The 19,455-nt window shown below is 53.2% G+C and overlaps 7 protein-coding genes across 7 annotated transcripts; 2 read left to right on the plus strand and 5 right to left on the minus strand.

The window, feature by feature from the left end:
• Nucleotides 1-254: 254 nt before the first annotated feature.
• N7482_008875 (glycosyltransferase family 34 protein) lies at nt 255-1,419 on the plus strand (the record flags this gene model as incomplete). The annotated part of the gene is made up of 3 exons (XM_056690999.1): nt 255-333; nt 404-803; nt 864-1,419. 3 exons carry the CDS (start codon nt 255-257, stop codon nt 1,417-1,419), a joined length of 1,035 nt encoding a protein of 344 aa, XP_056540764.1.
• A 99-nt stretch (nt 1,420-1,518) lies between these two features.
• Nucleotides 1,519-2,478, minus strand: N7482_008876 (uncharacterized protein; the record flags this gene model as incomplete). Its single annotated transcript, XM_056691000.1, has 1 exon — nt 1,519-2,478. The coding sequence occupies one exon, from the start codon at nt 2,476-2,478 to the stop codon at nt 1,519-1,521; it is 960 nt and encodes a 319-aa protein (XP_056540765.1).
• Nucleotides 2,479-4,229: 1,751 nt separating this feature from the next.
• Nucleotides 4,230-4,578, minus strand: N7482_008877 (uncharacterized protein; the record flags this gene model as incomplete). The annotated part of the gene is made up of 2 exons (XM_056691001.1): nt 4,230-4,329; nt 4,370-4,578. The coding sequence occupies 2 exons, from the start codon at nt 4,576-4,578 to the stop codon at nt 4,230-4,232; spliced, it is 309 nt and encodes a 102-aa protein (XP_056540766.1).
• Nucleotides 4,579-6,067: 1,489 nt separating this feature from the next.
• Nucleotides 6,068-6,429, plus strand: N7482_008878 (uncharacterized protein; the record flags this gene model as incomplete). Its single annotated transcript, XM_056691002.1, has 3 exons — nt 6,068-6,154; nt 6,220-6,347; nt 6,411-6,429. The coding sequence occupies 3 exons, from the start codon at nt 6,068-6,070 to the stop codon at nt 6,427-6,429; spliced, it is 234 nt and encodes a 77-aa protein (XP_056540767.1).
• A 632-nt stretch (nt 6,430-7,061) lies between these two features.
• Nucleotides 7,062-8,823, minus strand: coaT (acetyl-CoA hydrolase ACH1; the record flags this gene model as incomplete). The annotated part of the gene is made up of 3 exons (XM_056691003.1): nt 7,062-8,255; nt 8,354-8,594; nt 8,681-8,823. 3 exons carry the CDS (start codon nt 8,821-8,823, stop codon nt 7,062-7,064), a joined length of 1,578 nt encoding a protein of 525 aa, XP_056540768.1.
• Nucleotides 8,824-10,553: 1,730 nt separating this feature from the next.
• Nucleotides 10,554-15,893, minus strand: N7482_008880 (transcriptional regulator SIN3; the record flags this gene model as incomplete). The annotated part of the gene is made up of 7 exons (XM_056691004.1): nt 10,554-13,373; nt 13,499-13,954; nt 14,012-14,693; nt 14,757-14,857; nt 14,921-15,549; nt 15,659-15,723; nt 15,793-15,893. Coding segments are annotated over 7 exons (4,854 nt in total), but the record flags the coding sequence as incomplete, so codon positions are not given.
• Nucleotides 15,894-17,587: 1,694 nt separating this feature from the next.
• N7482_008881 (protein phosphatase 2A regulatory subunit CDC55) lies at nt 17,588-19,420 on the minus strand (the record flags this gene model as incomplete). Its single annotated transcript, XM_056691005.1, has 6 exons — nt 17,588-17,611; nt 17,685-18,247; nt 18,321-18,966; nt 19,052-19,149; nt 19,219-19,259; nt 19,377-19,420. 6 exons carry the CDS (start codon nt 19,418-19,420, stop codon nt 17,588-17,590), a joined length of 1,416 nt encoding a protein of 471 aa, XP_056540770.1.
• Between the last annotated feature and the right edge of the window lie 35 nt (nt 19,421-19,455).

Consider the following 19,455-nt stretch of genomic DNA (forward strand, 5'->3'; position numbering starts at 1 on the left):
GTCTCAGAAAACGGAACACCGCAAATAGTCAACATCAACGCGAACGGAAATGGGATACCCTAAAGTAATTTCGAAAGATGCATTCAGCTGTTCGTACTTTGTCTCGAGAAATTTTGTTGTGTTCTGTCAACATCATGTATATTGTAGCCTCCTAGACCTGTCTCCAATCGTTGATCCAGTACTACTATCTGATCCGAGCGAAGATGACGATTTTCAAGCCCCCAAGCGCGCATTTTTATCGCCGCAGAACAAGAATGTACCTCCCGAAGCTGAGGTTTTTTTTGTGTCTAGTCACTGGGCTCTTGATCTTAATCGGCCTATTTAAGCAGGATGGTACGTTAATTTTCTGACGCCTGCAAGCAAGAGCTTCTCATGTGCTTTTCATGGAACTAATATAGAATAGCATTTACATATCTCCTACCGCAAAGTGCACCGCAAAGAACACTGCAAAGCACACTGCAAAGCACACCGCAAATCACGCCGCAAAGCACACCCCAAAGCACACCTCAAAGCACGCCGCAAAGCACGCCGCAAAGCACATTGCAAAGCATCACCTCAGCCCCGAGTGGTCAACTGGCTGCTTCCAAACCATCTATCGCGAAGGTAACGATTATATTTGGAGATGACCCTATCTACCAAGGAGCTTTGAAAACACATGAAGAGCACGGTCGCAAATTTGGATATCGCACGCATGTCCTACGAAGCGGTATTCTGGATGATGTGTGGACAAAACCCGCGTTCCTATTGTCTCTCCTGCTGGAAGAGCTTGTTAAACCGGAAGCAGAACGACTAGATTGGATCTTGTGAGTTGATCTTCCCTAGCTAGGTAGGGATCCAGTATGATTGACCATAAATAAACAAAGATGGTTCGACGCTGACACGGTGGTCATGAATCCAAACATCCCGATTGAGCTGTTTCTTCCACCGGCAGATTTTCCTGATGTCCACATCCTATTGACCAAAGACTGGAATGGGCTCAACAATGGCGTCTTTCCCATTCGGGTTCATCCGTGGTCTGTCGAGTTGCTTAGTGCAGTTATTGCCTACCCACACACTTACCCCGATACCTTGCTCGTCTTCCGTGACCAGTCCGCTTTGGAGAAGCTTCTTGAAAACGACTATTATAAAAACTCTACTATATACGCTCCGCTCCGCTGGTTCAATGCCTATCGAGGGGCGACAGACGGAAGTCTAAATGACTATCACCCCCCAGAACTTCAACTGCGCAAAGGTGATTTCCTTGTTCACTTCGCGGGAACGTCGGGATTAGACCGAAGTGAGAGTATGAACGCGTTCATCGAAGTGGCTGAAAGGCACGACCCCGACTGGCGAGTACCACTCTCGAGAACAAACTATTCAAGCGAGATCGAGGCATTCTGGGCGGAACAACGGATCAAAAGATCAATGTCAGAATCCTAGGAAGGGGAATAATCCTATAACGATTCAGTTCGCAAGACTTTACAATCAAAATAGTCTAATTAATGCTTTTCTTTTGAGAATTGGAAAGAGAGGACATGCTCAAAAGAATCCTGAGGTTCTCTCCTTACTCTGATTCACGCCCACCCAAAAGCCCTCCATCTCCCACCTCCACCTCAAAGCGTAGTCAATCACCTCCTCCTGAAGACTCTCATCCCAATACTTCACATGTAACGAAGCTGGACTATCCTTTAGATCTTCGGGCGTCACAAAGTTCTGGTTCCAGCTATAGTGAAGCTTCTGCCAGGGCATATTCCCTTCCACACGGTGAGCATAGTTGAGCAAGTTCTGCTCCGGCATGTCCGGTGCAAATCGCCCTCCCAATTCCAGAACAGACATGTAGTACTGCATGATCTCCGTGGAGGGCGAATACACGAAAAATCCTGCGTTGAGATAATTGCTAGACATATCCGGGGGATACGAATGGCTGTAGGTCATGGCGTCCGGCTTCCCGGCAAACAGATACGTTGTCGGTAGAGGTGCTTCATCTGACTTGCGCTCCTCGGCGACATTCTGCGAGTCTCTCACCTGAGCGGCCGGATCGTCAAATACCCCGGCGATGGGCCGGGTCAGGACCGTGTCCCCGTCCATGAAGAGGACTCTTTCAAACGGGAGGATCTCGGGATCGAAGAGACGGAGTTTTGTCCAGCAGTTGCGCCAGCGGGGTTCATGCACGGTGAGATTGGATTTGACGTTGTCCACTTCAACCACTATCGCGCCGTCGCGGGTGAGCTGTTTGCGTTTCTCGTGCATTACATCGGGGGTCACCAGGATGATGAACGGGATGGTTGGGTCAAGACGGGTTTGCGGTGAATGTCGCAGTTGATATGTTAACGTCCGAACGGCGATGAAGTAGTTGTCTTCGTGTTCAGAATCACTGGGGGTTGTTTCGCCTGAAAAGAATGTAGCCACGGCAACGTCTTGTCGATACTTTGGCTTGGCGTGCCATGGTCGATGGTAATTCTGAGTCGCTGAGTGTATGACTGAGGCGCCCGATTCCATAAGATGCAGTCGTGGGGATAATAGGGCAATGAGTCCAGTAAGGAACACGATTGCTGCGAGTATTTGAACTCTTCGTCGTGATGGAGAGAGCATCTTTTAGCCATGAGAGGATGGTATTAGTTTGACGTCCACTGCATGGAAAGAGGCCATTCACAGACCGAGTATGAGCAACAATCTGTCACGGTCTGCAATTTTTTATTATCCTCCAGCAGAATTACTATCTGCTGTCGCGTAAAGCATCCTGCGGCCGTTATAACGAATTCGGGGATCAGAGCGTTGTACGACCCAAAAGCGGTGCTCTTCTAAATCTGAAATCCATCCCGAATCCGGAAAGTAATGTAGGGTTTCGAGTTTTCCCGTAGTACTTTGTCAGGGTCAAAAGATGATAGAGGTTTCCGTTTGCATGTTTCCGTATCCGCTTACATTATTCTCAGCCAGTCACCGCAGGTTCCTCTCATTACACTCTCGCATTGGATCCAATAAGGAATGTCTCAATTTCCTACCCTTGGTTAGATGCGTCTGAGTAATCGGTGCGCGACCGATCATGCTCACTAAGCAGACACGTGACCAAATTCGAGCGGCTGGTGCCTGAGCCTGTGCCCGGACTGAAATTTACTTAGTAAGTCTGACTCTGAGCGCCCTCATAAGAGCGGCGGCACTCAGAAAGAAAAGCCCCACCGGGCAGAGGAAATATGGTACGTAGAGAAGTGCTTTCTACCGTGCATCCGATGATATATCACAGTAGATAGTCAAGATCTAAACCATTGGTCCACCTTCTTCGCCAACGCCACGCACCGATTATCCACATAAATCGTATAATAATGTGCAGCACGCACGGCGACTGCTCCCAGCAGAACACCTGTCGTCCACCAAGCGACATGAAACGAAAACGGATCAGCCCCCAACGCCTCGCCACTGCTGCCGTACTTATTTCCGCTCAGCATCGAATAAATCAGATCGCGCAAGGGATTCCTCCGCAGTTCGTAAATCGTCTCATGGAGCAGATACAACGCGAACGAGATCTTACCCAGATACTGAACTAACCGCGTGTGAAGCGGTCGTTGGAGGAGCGGAATCTCCCCGATTGCGTAGACCAGCATGGCGGATCCGATGGATTTCCAGCCAAAAGTGGTATATATCCCAATTGACCTTCCAGTGTGCGGGCTGAAGGACGGAGAGAAACTGGTACCCCGGCGGTAGATGGCCGTCGTTCCCGAGGCAGAGCAGGTAGTAGCCCGTGACAAATATGAGGGCGATGTCTATGCGCGAGAGAATGAAGAGATACCTCGATGGTAGGCTGCTGCATTGGCGCTTACCCCGGCACAAGCCGAGGCGTAGGGGCAAAGTAAACTCTGCGGTGGCTTCGTCTTCAAATTCTGCAATCTTCGAATTCGGTATTCAGATGCGCGTTTTCGCCCGAGGTTAAAGTTGCTGCATGTGCCCTCTCGGCCAGCCACAGCCCCCAGATGAAGCCGAATATACCCCAGTTGCCATACCAAAGGAAGAACGCCGCGATGGTGGGAGTACGTAGAGCCTCGGCGTCACCCGCCACGCCGAGAGGCCGACGATGAGGAGGTAGACGACATTCGACCCTCTGAACTCCACCGACATGGTCCATCGAAGGCGATGATATTGATACTGTCGGCCATGTAGTTGACGACCCATTTGACGTGGGCCCACGGGGAGGTCTAGGGGGGTGCGAGCCCGGCCAGAAAGCCCTCATCAAATGGCCAGTGATACAGGTCGAAAAGTTAGAAAAGCTGGGCAAGACTGGCTGTCACTAGGACAGGAAGATAGATGCGGAGAAGCCTCCGCACAATGGCGAATGAGGCTCGGGCCAAGAATTGGGGGCTGTTCCGGGCTTTCCAGGAGGCTGATGGAGATGGCATACCCGGAGATCACCATGAAAAGGGTCACCATCCCTTGAGCTGAGAATAGGATCCAGATAGGCGGCAGTTGGACCAGGCGGCGGTTTCCCTCGGGCGGATCGGTCCAGAATGAGACGAAGGGATGCCACACATCGCTCATGAAGAAGGGGTCAGCGGCCACAATAGCAGCGGCGATGCCGCGCAGGCCTTCAAGCCATTTAGTGCGCTCCATGATGAAGCAAATGGCATGGGGCCTCCTCTTCCTCTTTCCTCCATTGCTGCTTAGCCTTTTGATTTCATGGGGTGGAGTGGGTGTAAAATTTGTTCGAGCTCAGCTTGAATATCTCGTAAGAATAACCCTGAGACCCTGGCCTTTAGTCGCAAAATTGCGCGTGCCAATCAACACTGCCCCTATCAGACATACTACCATGTTCGTTCTAGCTTGTGTGCTTTTGGCGTAGCGGGGACTTGGCTCAATTGATATTTAATCATTATTACTGTCTTTTTCTATATATAGGATCTGTCTATGATCTTCACAAGGATTCGTCAGTCTCCAAACCCCTTTATCTGAATGATCGATTTCAAGAGGTGAATGGAGGAGAATACGGACACGGGTATGGTGGAGGCTGTATGGACGGGCGCAAGGACGAGATGGCGATCTTGTGGGTGTGGGGATCATTCCCTCGTTTTCGTGCATGTAGTCATCTTTTATATTTCTATTGTTGAAAGGGTTTGATGGCGTGTTTGAGAGGGGAGTTGCCGAAACCAGATCTGTGCGGGGTGGGAGATGATAACAATCGAGTAGATCACGAGGGATGTGTTGCTGCACCGCGTCTGCACGAACCCGTCCGAGCCATATGAACCTGGCCTTCCATGCACTACAAACACTCGCAACGAACCTAACCTCGACACTCGAACTATCAATGCGATAAATTCCATCTACTGCCTTCGCAACATCCATCTTTCCACCTCCTCACCGCACCACACCACCACCACACCACACTACCAGCTGGGGCCCAGCACGGCCCGATCATGCCACCCGAGAAATCCCATCACCACAAGACTAACAAAGGAACCCCAGCCCAGTTCAGTCGTACCACCAGAAAAGCGACACCCAATCGCCGCGTCCCAAAGTTAGCCCCTGCGCCGCTCGGCAAGCCCCGAAACCCACCCGCCAACCTGTCACTCCCGGGAAAGGGATCATCCCGCGTGGCTCGGCCGTGACCACACCACCCGCGACGTCACGACTCGACCCTGTCACCTATTGGAGCCGCGCACCAGGTCGCCGCTCACCCCGGACTCGCGCGAGAATCAGTCGCTCGGGAGCGAGATCATGTCACCCGCGGAATAAAAAGACAGCCAAATTGACGCCTTTTGATTGGTGCAACCTATAGTAAGTGCGAATTGGCGGAGGCCCGAGATATCACCCCATCGGAACTGGCGAGCGTGCAGGAGGTTTGGATTGGCTCGGACAGTGCGTATAGTTCCATCGTCGACTGAATCTGAATCGTCGCTGTGGCTGTGCGTCGACTGCATTCCGTGAGATTATCGCAGCGTCGAGGGGGATGGGTATATAAGGACGATCGAGGCATGCCGGGGGGAGGGTGTAGTGCATCAAGACACTGAAGATATTCAAGAGGCGATTCTTATACCACCCAAGCTATACCTTTCAATCTCAATCTCAAATTGAGACTATCGCACAACACACCCCACCACCAACCATGGGTTCTGCTTCCAGGACTTCCCAGGCCCGTCTGCAGAACGATTTCGGCGCGGACTACTGGGTTCGCAATAAGGAGGAGCACCGGGTAAGCCCTTCCTATGACTTAAAGCTGTCACTGAGGTTTTGCCTATGCTGACATGGTGCGAATAGCAAGCTACGGCTGGACGGGGCCTGTTCGCTGGTCTACAGGACGTCAAGCATTACAACGTGGACCACGGCTGGGCGCGCCGCAGGTCTGGCGACTCTCCGAGTGGACTGCTTGCACCTCTCTGGAACCGGTAAGATCACATCTTTCCCATTCTTGTATTTCTCCAGATGGACCTGTTCTTGACTCGTGGCAGTGTCACCGGTGGGTCGTAGAACCCACCCACATACATCGTCTGGAGCATCCTCCGCACGCCGACTTCTGCGTGGCGCCGTGATTGCTTCCTAGTTGGTCGGACAAGATAACGCGAAGCCTTTTGTCTGATATTATGAGTTCGTACTGAACACTGTACTCGGAATTGGCAGTCTTGATATTTGTTGTGATAGCTGTGGAGTATGGGGGGCATTTTAGATTCTCATGACGTTAAATTCAGACGTATTCAAACCAGAATTACCCCCGCTTAAGCTCAGTAAGAAACTAGGTAACATCCGGTAGCAAGGCATCCTTACCTATTTATTCTAACGGGCCGACCCCTTCGCAAACGACTGGGCTAAATTGCCAAGCATGCCGACGATGTTGCATTGCAACAATGCAAATCCGCATGAGTGGCCCCTACCAGAAACACCTCAGGATAGGAATGGACTTGGAACCAGCTTCAGGTATCCTCTGACACATAATTGAATAAGGACCAGACGATAATTCGATAGAGAAAATTGGACCATTCAAGACTTAGTCCTACAAAATGAAATGCCGTTGATATGTACAACTCCAGACACCTATGAAGGCCCGCCCGGTGGGTGGGCAACATGAAAGAAAAACACGGAAATCCGCTGCGGTCCAGAAAATTCTAATCCCAGGAGCTAATCTTCATGGTGCCCTTCTCTTGCAGGCTCTGGTGCATCTTGAACGCCTGGAACAGCAGGTGCGGCTCATGGCCCATACCCTTCCTGAGGCACTCGAACTCAGCGCGATCCAGATAATCCGTCAGGATAGGCTGGTACTCCGGGTGAGCACATTTCTTGATGATCACGCGCGCGCGCTCGCGAGGCGACAAGCCTCGCACATCTGCCAGACCCTGCTCCGTAACTACCACATCCAGGTCATGCTCCGTCTGATCGATGTGCGTCGCGAACGGCACAATGCAGCTAACACCGGTGGGGTCGACCTTGCTGGGCCGTGTGGACGGCGTATGCATGATGCTGTACTTGGAGTTGCGCAGGAAATCGGCCGAGCCGCCGAGCCCGTTAAGCATACGCGAGCCCATGACGCAGGTGCTGTTGGCGTGGGCGTAGATGTCGACTTCGACGGGGGTGTTCATGCCGATGCAGCCCAGGCGGCGGATGATCTCGGGCGAGTTGGAAACCTGCTGTGAGCGCAGGAGCAGCTTTCCCGCGTAGCGCTCCCAGTTATCGTAGAAGCGCTTGAAGCCGTCAGGCGAGAAGCGGATCGAGGTCGCGGTTGCGAAGTCCAGGTTGCCGCTGTCGAATAGGTCCAGGAAGGAGTCCTGCAGGACCTCGGTCCACACTTTCAGGTTGGTAAAGTCGGCACCGCCCTTGCTGAGGCCGCCGATGACGGCGTTGGCGATGTTGCCGATGCCGGACTGGATCGGGAGGAGGTTCTTGGGCAGGCGGCCGTGGCGCACTTCGTGCTTGAGGAACTCGATCAGGTTGGCGGCGATGGCCTGGGAGCCCTCATCTTCGGGCGCGTTCGGTTGCGTCTGGTCCGGGTAGGTGGATTCGACGATGGCGACGACCTTCTCCGGGTCGACGGGGATATAGGAGGTTCCGATGCGGTCCTCGGGCGCCATAATAAGGTACGGCTTGCGGCCAGGCGGGAGATCAGAGCCCACGATATCGTGCAGGCCCTCGAAAGAGGGAGTTGACGTGTTCACTTCAATGATGACCTTGTCGGCCATCTGCACCAGCTCGGGCGAAGCGCCCACCGATGCACCAGGGATAATGCCGCCATTCTCAGTGATTGCAGATGCCTCGATGACCGCCACATCCAGCTTATTCTGCGGCTTGTTCAGCGTGTAGTAGCCCTAAATCGATCGCAAGGAAACGGTTAGCATCGACTCTCCACTCTCCGCGGCGGGAATGCCCGAGTTGCAGACCCTCACAACCCAATCCAGATACTTACATAGACCAAATCCGAGGGAAACATGCTGAGGTGCTTATCAAAGAACTTAATCTGCCCGTTATTGATGCCCTTGGCGATCTCCTTCCCGACCTGGTGCGGGCTGCGGCGCTCGATCATGTTCAGGCGCGCCCAGCGGTTCTCCGTCTCGGCGCCGGACGAGGCACCCACGAAGAGGGTATACTTGAGCTGGCCCTGCAAGTTGTTCTTCTCGACATGGTCTGCGAGGGCAGTGGGGATCATCCTGTGAGGTCGCAAGACGTTAGTAGATGCTCCATCTGGTGCCATAGCGAACTGAGAAATTCAACTCCAAGAATGCCGGTCACATACTTGGGATAGCCCACACCCGTAAATCCGGACCAGCCGATGTACGAGCCATGCGGAAACAGATCGATGAGATCCTCCGCCTTGGCCAGCTTTTTGAGATAAGACGGCCGGCGAACACGGCTCTTGAGCAGGGCGGAGGCAGCCATGCTGTGTGGATAGATGATTATAATACAAGAAACAAACAGACGACACAAAGGGAAGAGGGGAGAGGGTCTTCGTCAAGGAGGGGAAGGTGGAGGAAGTAAGAGCAAAAAAAAGAGAAGCTTGGGGGAACGGCGAGCCAGACGTTAAATAAGGCCGAACCCCACGGGCACTCGACCGGAACCTCTGCTCATCCGGTCAGAAGTCCCACCAGTGCCGACAGGAGCTAGGAATGGAATACCGGGAGAAGGGAAGCTCTGGAGGTCGTGGGGTGGCACGGTTGGAAGCGCCCCAGCTCCTCCTCTGGCGGTATTCTCTTTGGCCTCCTTCCCACACAGCCACCAGCTACACACTATACACAAATACAATGGATGAACCTAGTGGAGAGATCGAATTGAAACCACATATGCTCTCAAATATTCGATGTTTCATCCCCATTGGCACCACCCCCTAAATATCACGGCTCTGGTTTCCACACTCGATGATGCTCGCCCACCCCATCCGGCCTAGCGCGGGCCCAACTTCATCCTGACGTCAACTCGGCATTCGCTCGGCGTCGGCATTTTCTCGCCCTCTCGAAAAATCACCGACATTACAAACAGGCGAAATGGCCCGAATTACCCCAGAATACCCCAGTAATCGCCAGTCGCCTACCTCACACTGAATCATCTCAGCTTCACCTCCTGGATCTATATCGGTTGCATAGCAAACATCCCTCGGGGGAATCACGGTATCGCGACCGCAACAATCGCCGAGTTTCGTCCACCAGATTGCGACGAATGGGCTCCACCCGGCCCCGGGGAACTCCAGCCAGTCCACGGTCTCGGACTGTATCGGTTACGGGGGTTCGGCCGCACGGAGGGACAGCGCTGCTCTTGTGGACACCGAGGGTAGGCCTGAATTTCCGGATCCGGCGAACATGATCTGCTGTGCATGCGTGCATTATTATTGCTTCCGGGGTCTTGGATCTGATGGGAAGGATTTCCTTGAATGATCTGAGCTGCTATGGGGCGATGCCAGGCTGCAGAGGTAACAGATATAGAACTCGACGTGGATACACACCAGGTGTCGGTGGCGTACACTCCGGAAAGAGACGCTCGACAGCTACAGTCCTCTAGGAGGTTCACACGTACGGGGAATCAGTCCAGTACTGTGGCCCGGGTAGATTTTCATCGGCCAGAGACATAGAATACATAGAATACAATACAATAAAGGGGGTGGGTAGGGTGCTATGGAACTTTGCAGAAAATTAAGCACAAATCATTCAACCAGCCAGCCCGGCTCCAGGCCACAGCCCCTGACAAACGAGTACTGCTGATTGGCCCAGACAGCTCTCCCATATAGCCCCAACACGAAGGGGGTATGTTAGAAGCATGCTCGTTCAAACAGCGGGCATTCGTCGGCGTTCATCGATGGACGCTGGGGTCAGTGCCGTAGACACAAAGCACCAGACCAAGCAAAGAAATCCAGAGGCCACCGCACCGTCGTTTGTGCATCGGGGGGGGAAAGGAGGAAAATAAACAGTAGCCGGAGGCATAGATCGCGGCCAAGTGGGGAAAGAACCAACCACAAATCCAAAATAAAGAGAGAAAAAACCATAAGAACTCATTGCGCAATTTCCTCGTGTGATAAGACGCCGATCCCTTCTCGCAATCAATCAGTCCTGCAAATGCATATTCGTCCTGCAACAACCAAGACCAGCGCCCCGCTTCTCCTCATAAAACTACACTCACGCCTCCGCGGCTACGGGCTCAGCATCCGCCATCTCGGTATCAGCCTGCTCGCTCTGCGCAGCATCCTCCTTAGGAGCCCACTCCGCCGCCTCGGCGGGGGCAGAACCATCCTTCTCAAGAGTGCCATTCAGCCAAGAGCGGAAGCGCTGGTTCGACTCGTCGACCTTGTCCTTGCTGAGGCCCCGCGCCCATTTGGGGTTATTCACAAACTTCTCGATGAAGCGGTCATGGCGCTTCTCGCGGACAGCAGCCTTCTCCTTAGCGTGCTCTTCTTCCTTGGCTTTGATAGCCTCGGCATCCGTGTTCTTGCCGTGGACGGGGGCAGTCGACCGCCAGAACCAGTCGTGGCTTGGGGGCTGGTAGAGGATGGTGTAGTTGTTGGCGCAGATGCGGATGATCAGGCCGTCGTAGTGCTGCAGCCGGCGGTAGAAGCGGTCGTACTCCTCATCCTCGTCCAGCTTGTTGGGCAGATTGCGCTTGAGGAAGGGCATGCGCATGTCGGAGTAGGAGACGCCTTCAGTGGGGTCGCGCATCGAGTACGTGGTCACGTAGTAGGACCAGCGGGCTTCGGCGCTGAGGTCGTCGCTATCGAGAGTGGCGTCCTCACTGGTCATCACCTGAACGGTGACATGGCGGTCGGAGGGGAACTGGAAAGTATCGGTTAGTAGAGTTCCGTCGACTCCAACAGACGGAAAGGGACTCACGTAGGTAATACGGTAGATATCGCCATCCTTAATCAACCTCTCCACCTGCTTGCGATACTGCATCTCCTGGTGGTGCGTAGTCTCATTCCTCTCGCGTTCCTTGAAGAACAGGTTTGCGATATCCGAACTGCGATCCCGTGAGTCACCCGTGAAGATAGACGCCACGAACTTCGTGATGGACGAGAAGATGCGCTCCAGGTTGTACAGCAAGTAACCGCCCTGCATGTAAAAACGGCGAAGAGTCTCCTCTAGGTGAACCTGGTCAATATCACCCCGGATCACCTCCTCACACATACGCACGACCTGCTTGTACAGGTTGGCCTTGGGGTCGACATCGTAGAAGAAGTCACCCGGGAAGCGATCAATCAGACACAGCTCATTGGCGGGCTTGGGAAGTAGACCGCGGCGGACCTGCTCGTGGGCCTCGTCTTCCTGCTCCTTGATGCGCAGCAGCCGGGAGTAGAGGATCTCAAAGGTGCGCAGGAAGCAGAGGATGTTCAGGTTGCAGTACATGTGGTGCTCGGTTTTCTTGTACTTGTCATTCAACGTGTATTCGCGCTCCAGGTTAAAGTTGCCCTGGCCGGGGTGCTCCATCCACTTCAGTTCAGCGACATCGAAGTTGTCCTCGAACTCAGACACGGCTGTAGATGTAGCCCGCACGTCGGGGTCTGCAAGCTGTGTAGTCGCAGACGCAGACGCAGGAGCAGGAGGAACAGCACCATCTTCCTGAAGATAACCATTGCCCTTCTCGGCCTTGCGCTCAAGTGCCTCACGCAAGAGATCCAGCTTCTGCGTGTTGACAATCTTGCGGCTGGCATTCGAAGTATCATCAGCACCGAAATTGTCTTCCAGCTCTTCGGCAGGGGTAGCGCTGATCAAGAGCTCATCCATGTAATCGTGGAAGGCCTCACGGTCCAATCCAAAGAAGATAGGAATAAAATCCTTGACAAAGTTGATCAAACGCGACGGGTCCGCACCGAAGCCAGAAGTGCTTCGATCAATGTATAAGCAGAGCAGGTGGGTGGTATCCAGCAGGACATCCGTGTCCTGGAACTTCATCTGGCTCTGGTACTTCGGTGGCTTCAGGCCGCTCTTGCGCATGCTTTGAGTCTCCTCAAACTTGGCCTGCAGATCCTGCTGGATGTTCTTCGCGATGAACAACTTCTTGTCGGTCTGTCGGGTGGCGATTGCCTGATGGTCCAGACTCCGCCAGTAGGCTCGCTGCATCTGTTCGCGCCAGACCTTATCCCATTCGCGCTGGCACGCCTTCCACTCCTCGAGCTTCTGCTTGAGGCGGTAGAGGACGATGGGTAGGACCTGACAAGGGCGTTCAAACATATCACGAATGATCTTCTCACCACGTTGGCGATCATAGACTTTCTTAATCACCCGCTGGTAGATGGCCTCACTTTGGCCACCCAGACCAGGCGGCAACTTGAAGTTCGCCCGCTCAGCTTCCGACATGTGCAAGAACTGCTGGCAGATCGGCTCGATCAACTGAATGGTGCGCGTGCAGGCCTCGATGTGGTGGTCGTAGTCATGTCGGTCCTCCTCAATACGGTGCAGAGCATCTTCATACTGATTCTTTCTGTGTGCAACGAAACCAGAGTCCTCGGAGGCCCAGGTGGGATGTGAAGCCCACTCGTCGTTCAGAACCTCAAAGCAGAGCTGATCACGGCCACTGCAGGCCTTCTGACGTTCGCGCTTAGGCAGCAGCCGATAGCTGGGTCCCAAAGACCGACAGTGTGCAAGGTTGACCAGACCAGACTCTGTCTTGGGCTTGGGGTCGATAGTCTTGTCTTCGGGCTCTTCCACGTTCATGAAGCGCTTGAACCAGCTCATGAGCTCGGCGTTAGAACCAATGAAACCCTCAGCGCGCTTAACCAGAATGAAGCGATCGATCAAGTCATTGGTGTATAGGTTGCACAGCTTCAGGAAGTCACTGAAGATTTGCTTGTTGGCAATGAACTTCTTGACACGGTCGAAAAAGGCAATTTCCTCCTGGCTCGGTGTAGTCATCACACTTGGAGGAACTGGCTCAGGGAGAGCGGGAATCAGAGTCGGAGAGACGTTAGGAATATCAGCTCCGGAGGGCTTGCCATGGTAGTGCTTGGGTCTCTGCAGTCAGCTGTTAGTGAGAACAAGGGAAAACGAGAAACAGGGAGGCGGATAAGAGGAATTGGCAACGGCAAAGCCGTGTTCGGCACGTCAACACTGCAAAATGAAGAGAAATGTAAACCAACCTTGTTGCTATTGCTGAATGACCCTGCCTGGGGGCCTCCCCGAGCATCGGGCATCCGGGCCCCATCTACACCAGAAGGTCCTGACACAGAAGAGAGACCTACACCAGGACCACCTCGTCGCTTCTTGTTCTCTTTCCCTGAGTCCTTAACGTTGAACTGGCCAAGAGGGGGCATCTTCACGTCCCGGTTCGGAGTCTGAGACGGTAAGCCCATGGGCTCACCACGGAGGTTGGACATGGGGATTGCTTCCTCTGCCATGCGTGCTTGCTGCTGTTGCTTGGCGTGGGCCGCAGACTCAGGCAAAAACTGCTTGAAATCTTCAAGGAGATCAGGCGCGGTGTTGAAAAGTTGAGTTACCTGCGCGTAGACGTCTTGGATGGGTTTTGACTCGCGCTGGTAGGTTTGCAGGATCTCGAGGAATTGCTTGTAGATCTCAGGTGCGGAAGAGAACCGATTCTTGGTAAGGGTCAGCAGGTTGAGGGGTTAATAAGTGTAAGAAGTGAAGAAACAAACCTTGATCTTGTTCACGTAGCTGATTGCATGGTTGAATTCAACAGGGCCCCGCTTGTTCAAATCAGCATGACCGCCCTGAAGCATACCACCAACCCCAGCCAGACTACTCATAGTCTGATTCGAGCCGGCGCCAGAAACTGGGAGCATTGGCGGCCTTCCCAGTCCTGAGGCTGCGGAAGCCGCACCTTGCAGCTGCGCCACACCACGGTGATCCTGCGGGTGGGATAGGGCCGAAGCACCCTGAGCCTCTTGACTTTGATAGGCAAAGTGGTGGTCCTGTGGAGGACCCTGTCCTTCCTGTTGATACATTCCCGCTCCCATTAGGCGTGATCCGGGGGAATATGAGCCAGGTGCGCCTTGCTGATGGCTTTGCTGCTGCTGCTGCTGCTGCTGAGTTTGTTGCCAGCCAGGGCGAGATTGTTCATAATAATCAGTCCGACCATGGGGACCGAGACCGCCAGCAGGACCAAGATCATTGGAGCTATCTAGCGGGCGTGGTGCTCGGGGCATGCTTAGGGTATTCGTCCCGGATGGGGTGGTCACGCGGATCGCATCTGGATTGTCTTCAGTGCCACATTCGATGCGGTATCCGGGAGGCAAAAAAGTGTTGAAGCCTTGGATAAGGGCAGGGTGGCCATTGAACAAAGTGGAGACCCTTTGAATCACACCAGGCGTATCAATGCTATACATCCATTATTAGCTCCTCCACGCACCTATCCCAACAATGACAAAACTCGAAACTCACGCTTGACTCTTGAAGTCCTTCATGATATCCAGGAAACGATTGTACACATCGGGCTGATCCACAAATCGCACCTTCACCTGATCCAAATAGCTGAGAGCATCCTGTTCCACAAACGGTACGTGAGCCCAAGGCATGTGCGGTGGGAACCCAAATGGGCCACTTACGTTGAGAATCGGCTGCTGACCCTGCGCCAGAGCCGCAACGTTCCCGGGAATTTGTTGTCCCTGTCCGCCGTATCCCATCATAGGTGGACCCGCAGGGTGTTGCATGTACGAGCGCGGAGTGCCCTCGCCATGCGGCATCTGGGGGCCGCCGAAAAGAGCGCTCGGTCCGCCGGAAGTCTGCATATTGGCTTGCGGGCCATTGGGTGGGTTCGTTCCCAGATTCGACAGGAGACCATTCGGGCCGTGAATGGAATTGGGTACTTTCGAGGCGACAGGCTGGTGAAGGGGGATTGAGCCGGTGTGACTTTGAACTGGGTGGTGCTCGCGCTGGCGCTCCATTTGTTCGCGTTCACGCTGCTCACGCTCCCGGTGCGCCATTTCTTCCTGGCGCTGGCGCTCAAGGATCTCGCGCTCCCTGGAGTCCCGTTCGCGCTCCCGATTTAGTGACTGTGGGGATGCATGCGACATGGCCTGGCCAATGCCGGGAAGGGAGTGCCCGGACCCATGGGATGTGCCCGCAGGGTGCTGTCCGTACGCCGGAGGTTGGTGGGGAGCCCCATGGCTCTGGCTCAATTCCGCCAGACCGGGGAGGGAGTGGCCGCCGGATTGACCGCCGGGATGGTAGGGGCCTATTGATGGCGCACAAGGTTAGTAGATGCATCGTGACAGGTCACACTGCGGAAACCTCGGGTTCGAGGGCATTGGCGCTGAGAAGATTGTATGGGAGAATATGCTAACCGGATGGAGGAGGGAGGACGGGCCCTGAGGGCTGCGATGCCGGGCCTTGCTGAGAAGGATTTTGACTATAGCTCGGAAAACTCGCTATTAGCGCCTCGTCTTGTTGCAGTTCTAAGAACTATCGCGATCCATACCTGAACGACCCCAAGGGCCGGGGTTGTTGATTCATCTGATCCATGCCAGGGTGCGACGGCGGCCCACCGGCGGAGTGCCAAGAATCGTTCCCAGAGTTCATGATATGGTCATGAACTCGAATATGCACAAGAAGGCAAGATCAAAAGAAAAGGGGTATAGATCGAGCTGGAAGGGGGGTGAAGGAGACAGAGACGGCTGACACAGTGGTGAGCTCCAGCTAGTTCTCTGGCTCTGACTTCGCTACTCTCGCACGCTTAAGAGGTAACACTCAGAACAAGCTGGCGTCACAGCATGACCAGCGCCCTGAGAAAAGGTAAGAGAGTAATACCCGAGACACAACCCGGAACAACGACGATGACGACGACAAGATCTAGGGACATGAGAGTGCGCGCGACCGATCGCGGGCTCCAGTGGAGGCTTTCCTGACCGACTCCCGCTAGTCCAATTAGGGTAAAGCGTGCTCTGCCTCGGACCGTCATTTGTCCGGCCGTATTAGAGATGTGCGTACGGTATTATTTAAAACCGCCCATTATTGGGCACTGTGTTTTGGTAATGGTCAGTATTGGATGAGCGATTCTTTCTGCCCGCCTTCGTCATCGCCCGCAAATGCCAGCAGAAAAATCCCGAGGAAGCCAGCGCCTAGGCGAGTTGCGTGCGTATTATGCCATGAGCCTGTAGAAGGTAGTAAGTTTCTTCTACGTACGAAGTGATTGAGTAGAGTACTGCCTTTGGATCGAAGATTGCGTTGAAAGTCATTCATCGTAAATGCAAGTCTTATTTTTGAATGACACCAACCGCCCGATAGCCGGCAACTACCTCTCGCTCTCATCGCACCCAGGAGGAAAACGGAAGCTATGATGAGACCAGCCTCAAGCAGGCTTAACATTCTTTATGATATTATTCCTTGTAGCCTAAGGACCTAACATAATATTTTGATCATTCTCTTCTATAAATGATCGATCCCTAAGCACGTATTAACAACAATCCGTACGAAAAGTCTGGCTCGAGATCAAAGCTACTACCTAAATTGACGTAGATATTGTAACAGTGATACCCCCACAACAGACTGTAGTGTCCGTTGGTTACCATCCGAAGACTTGATCGACGAGTAGTCAATAACAATATCAAAAGTGTGTATATTTAACCTGACTAATCAATGGCTCAATCCCTATTTTGCATAGGACTACTTCCACAATCTTTCCAATATATACTTGGCACATGCAAATGAACAACAACTACTCGGAATGGACGGGGAAGATAGATACTCGCACTTGGTCATTATCATGAGTAGAAATAGTATCTCTGATAGACATGGCTCACCCTGTCGAGATAGTCCATATCTCCTGCTCACAGCACCAGGAGAAAAGAGGAAAGCAACGATGAAACACGCCTCAAGCAGGCTTAACATTCTCTATCATGAAGCGCCTCCATACAACGCCTGCGGGTACCTAAGAAAGGAATTGCATACAAACCAGGAGAGGAATATATGGTAAGGGGAAGAAGAGAAAGGGACGGTCGAAACAAAAGCAGGGCTGCGGGGTCGGGGAATGATGGGTCCTCTCTATAGTAACAAGAGGCGCGGGAAGTCGAACGGAAAGTCCTGAGACTGTGGAACCTGGGGCTTGCTGCTATGGCCATTATTTTCGCTTTCATTTTTGTTGGTTGCGTCCTTTCTACTCGCTCTCGCCAGTGCCACCAATCCTTCCACCAGCCACCCGACCCCATCCCCAAGATGCGCCTGTCCATGAAAAATGTGTGTGGGGAGTCTTGTTGTGACGAGCGCTTTCGCGCCATTTACAGAGCAGAAAAGACGAAGAGCTATAATTAGATCCGTAGCAATTAGTATTCGGATCAAGGTCAACAGGGAAATAGAGTTCCAGGGCTGGCTTACGTTGTTCGTGGCCGCAATCGCAATGCTGTCCTCGAAGGGATGCCAGCTCATGTGCAAGATCTTCTTGTTGAAGTCGATCTGGTCGGCATCGGTTTCCTTCTTCATTCGGCTGCCGGGGCCGGCAGGGCTGCCCGACCTCGAACCGGCCTTCTTTCCACTGCCCTTGTTCATCGGCGTAGGCACACCGACCTTCTTCGCCTTAAAAGCCGACTTGTCCGCCTGCAGCACGATCTCCGTCTCCTTTTGCTCTTCGGTTGGGTAGATCATGAAGTTGTTGTTATAGCTGCCAGTCATGACGTTCTCGGCATCGCCGGAGAAAACCACCTCGAACTTGTCGAAGATGCTGTCGTTCTCATACGTATCGCAAAGGCGTGGCCGCAGGTGCTCGTGAATAGGAATAGTCTTCACCGGCTGGCGTTCCATGTTGACATCCCAAATCTTCACGGTCAGGTAGTCTCTCGATACAATGTACCGGCCGTCGTGTGAGAAGCGGACGTCAGAGATAGAGGAAATGATCTCGGAAAAGAAGGAGCGCGAGGAAGCATCCTCTTCTTGTTCAAACACTGTTTTAAGGCAAATGTGAGTCAAATGCATTTGAAGCAAAGGTAGGTAGATGTCGGATTGGAAGACACTCACATTTAGCATGCTCGTCACAAAGAGCCCGCTGGCGCATGTCGGCAAGCTTGATAGTTCCCTTGGAGCTGGCGTACATGAACCAGTTACAGCTGACCGGGTGGAACTCGGCTGCTGTAATGACCTCGGTGAGTTCCTCCATATTCGCCGGTTTGATATCCACAATGTTGAAGCTCTGGTCCTGGATGTTGAGGTTCCACAAGTTGACGCGGAGATCATCGCTGCTGATAAACGTCTCGCCATCACTGTTCACTGAGATGCTATTTATATGGTACGCGTGCGCGTTCGCGTACGTTCTCCGTGGGACGGCGGCGACGACGGTGTCATGGTGTGTAAGACGTGGGAGCTTGAGGGCTGCGGCATCCTTGAACGTTCCCCGGGGTGCCCGCGGCATACCGCCGCCCACGACGGCAGCCGGTGTCATCTCATTCGATAGGTTGTTCTCGGCAACCACTTTCAGAGACTTGTCGAACACCTTCCAGAGCTTTATGGTCTTGTCGTTTGTGGAGAGGAGGAAGTGTGATGCGTTCTGTCGCCGACACCATTTTATCTTGTTGATCTTCTCTTCGATCTCTAACGATTTGAGATAGTCGAATTCCGGCTCGTGGGATTGGAACTCGGTATGGAACTTATACTCGCAGGTTTTTTTCTGTGGTTTTGGCGATCATTTAGCATAAGAACTCTGGCTAACGGAAAAGTTGTGGTGAAAAAAGCCGAGGAAAAAAAAAACCTACCGTCTCGTTCCGCTCAAACAGAACCACACGCCCGCCCTTGTCTCCCGTAGCCAAGTAATTACCGGTGTGATCGAATTCAACAGTCGAGATGATATCGGCTGGAACAGGAAGTAATTAGTCTAACCGTCCTCGGGGCGGGTTGATCGGGGTTTGATAGGATGATTTACCTTCTGTGATATCTTCTACGTCGCCTTTATCGCCGAAGCATCTGGGCGAACAAAAGTTAGTCGCAGTTCCGCCAGCTCGACGCATCACCCGAGAACCCGGGTCTTGCAAGACGCAGAATGAAGCCACGCCAGGGCAACTTCAACTCAGTCCAACTCACTGTGTGAACTTCCAGGTCGGTGTGCCTGGATCTCTGTCTACCATCTTTTCGTTCTAGGATCGCCCTTGGTCACAAATGG

This window comes from Penicillium canariense (genome assembly GCF_028826845.1).
Source record: "Penicillium canariense strain IBT 26290 chromosome Unknown utg000006l_segment0_segment0, whole genome shotgun sequence".
NCBI lineage: Eukaryota > Fungi > Ascomycota > Eurotiomycetes > Eurotiales > Aspergillaceae > Penicillium > Penicillium canariense.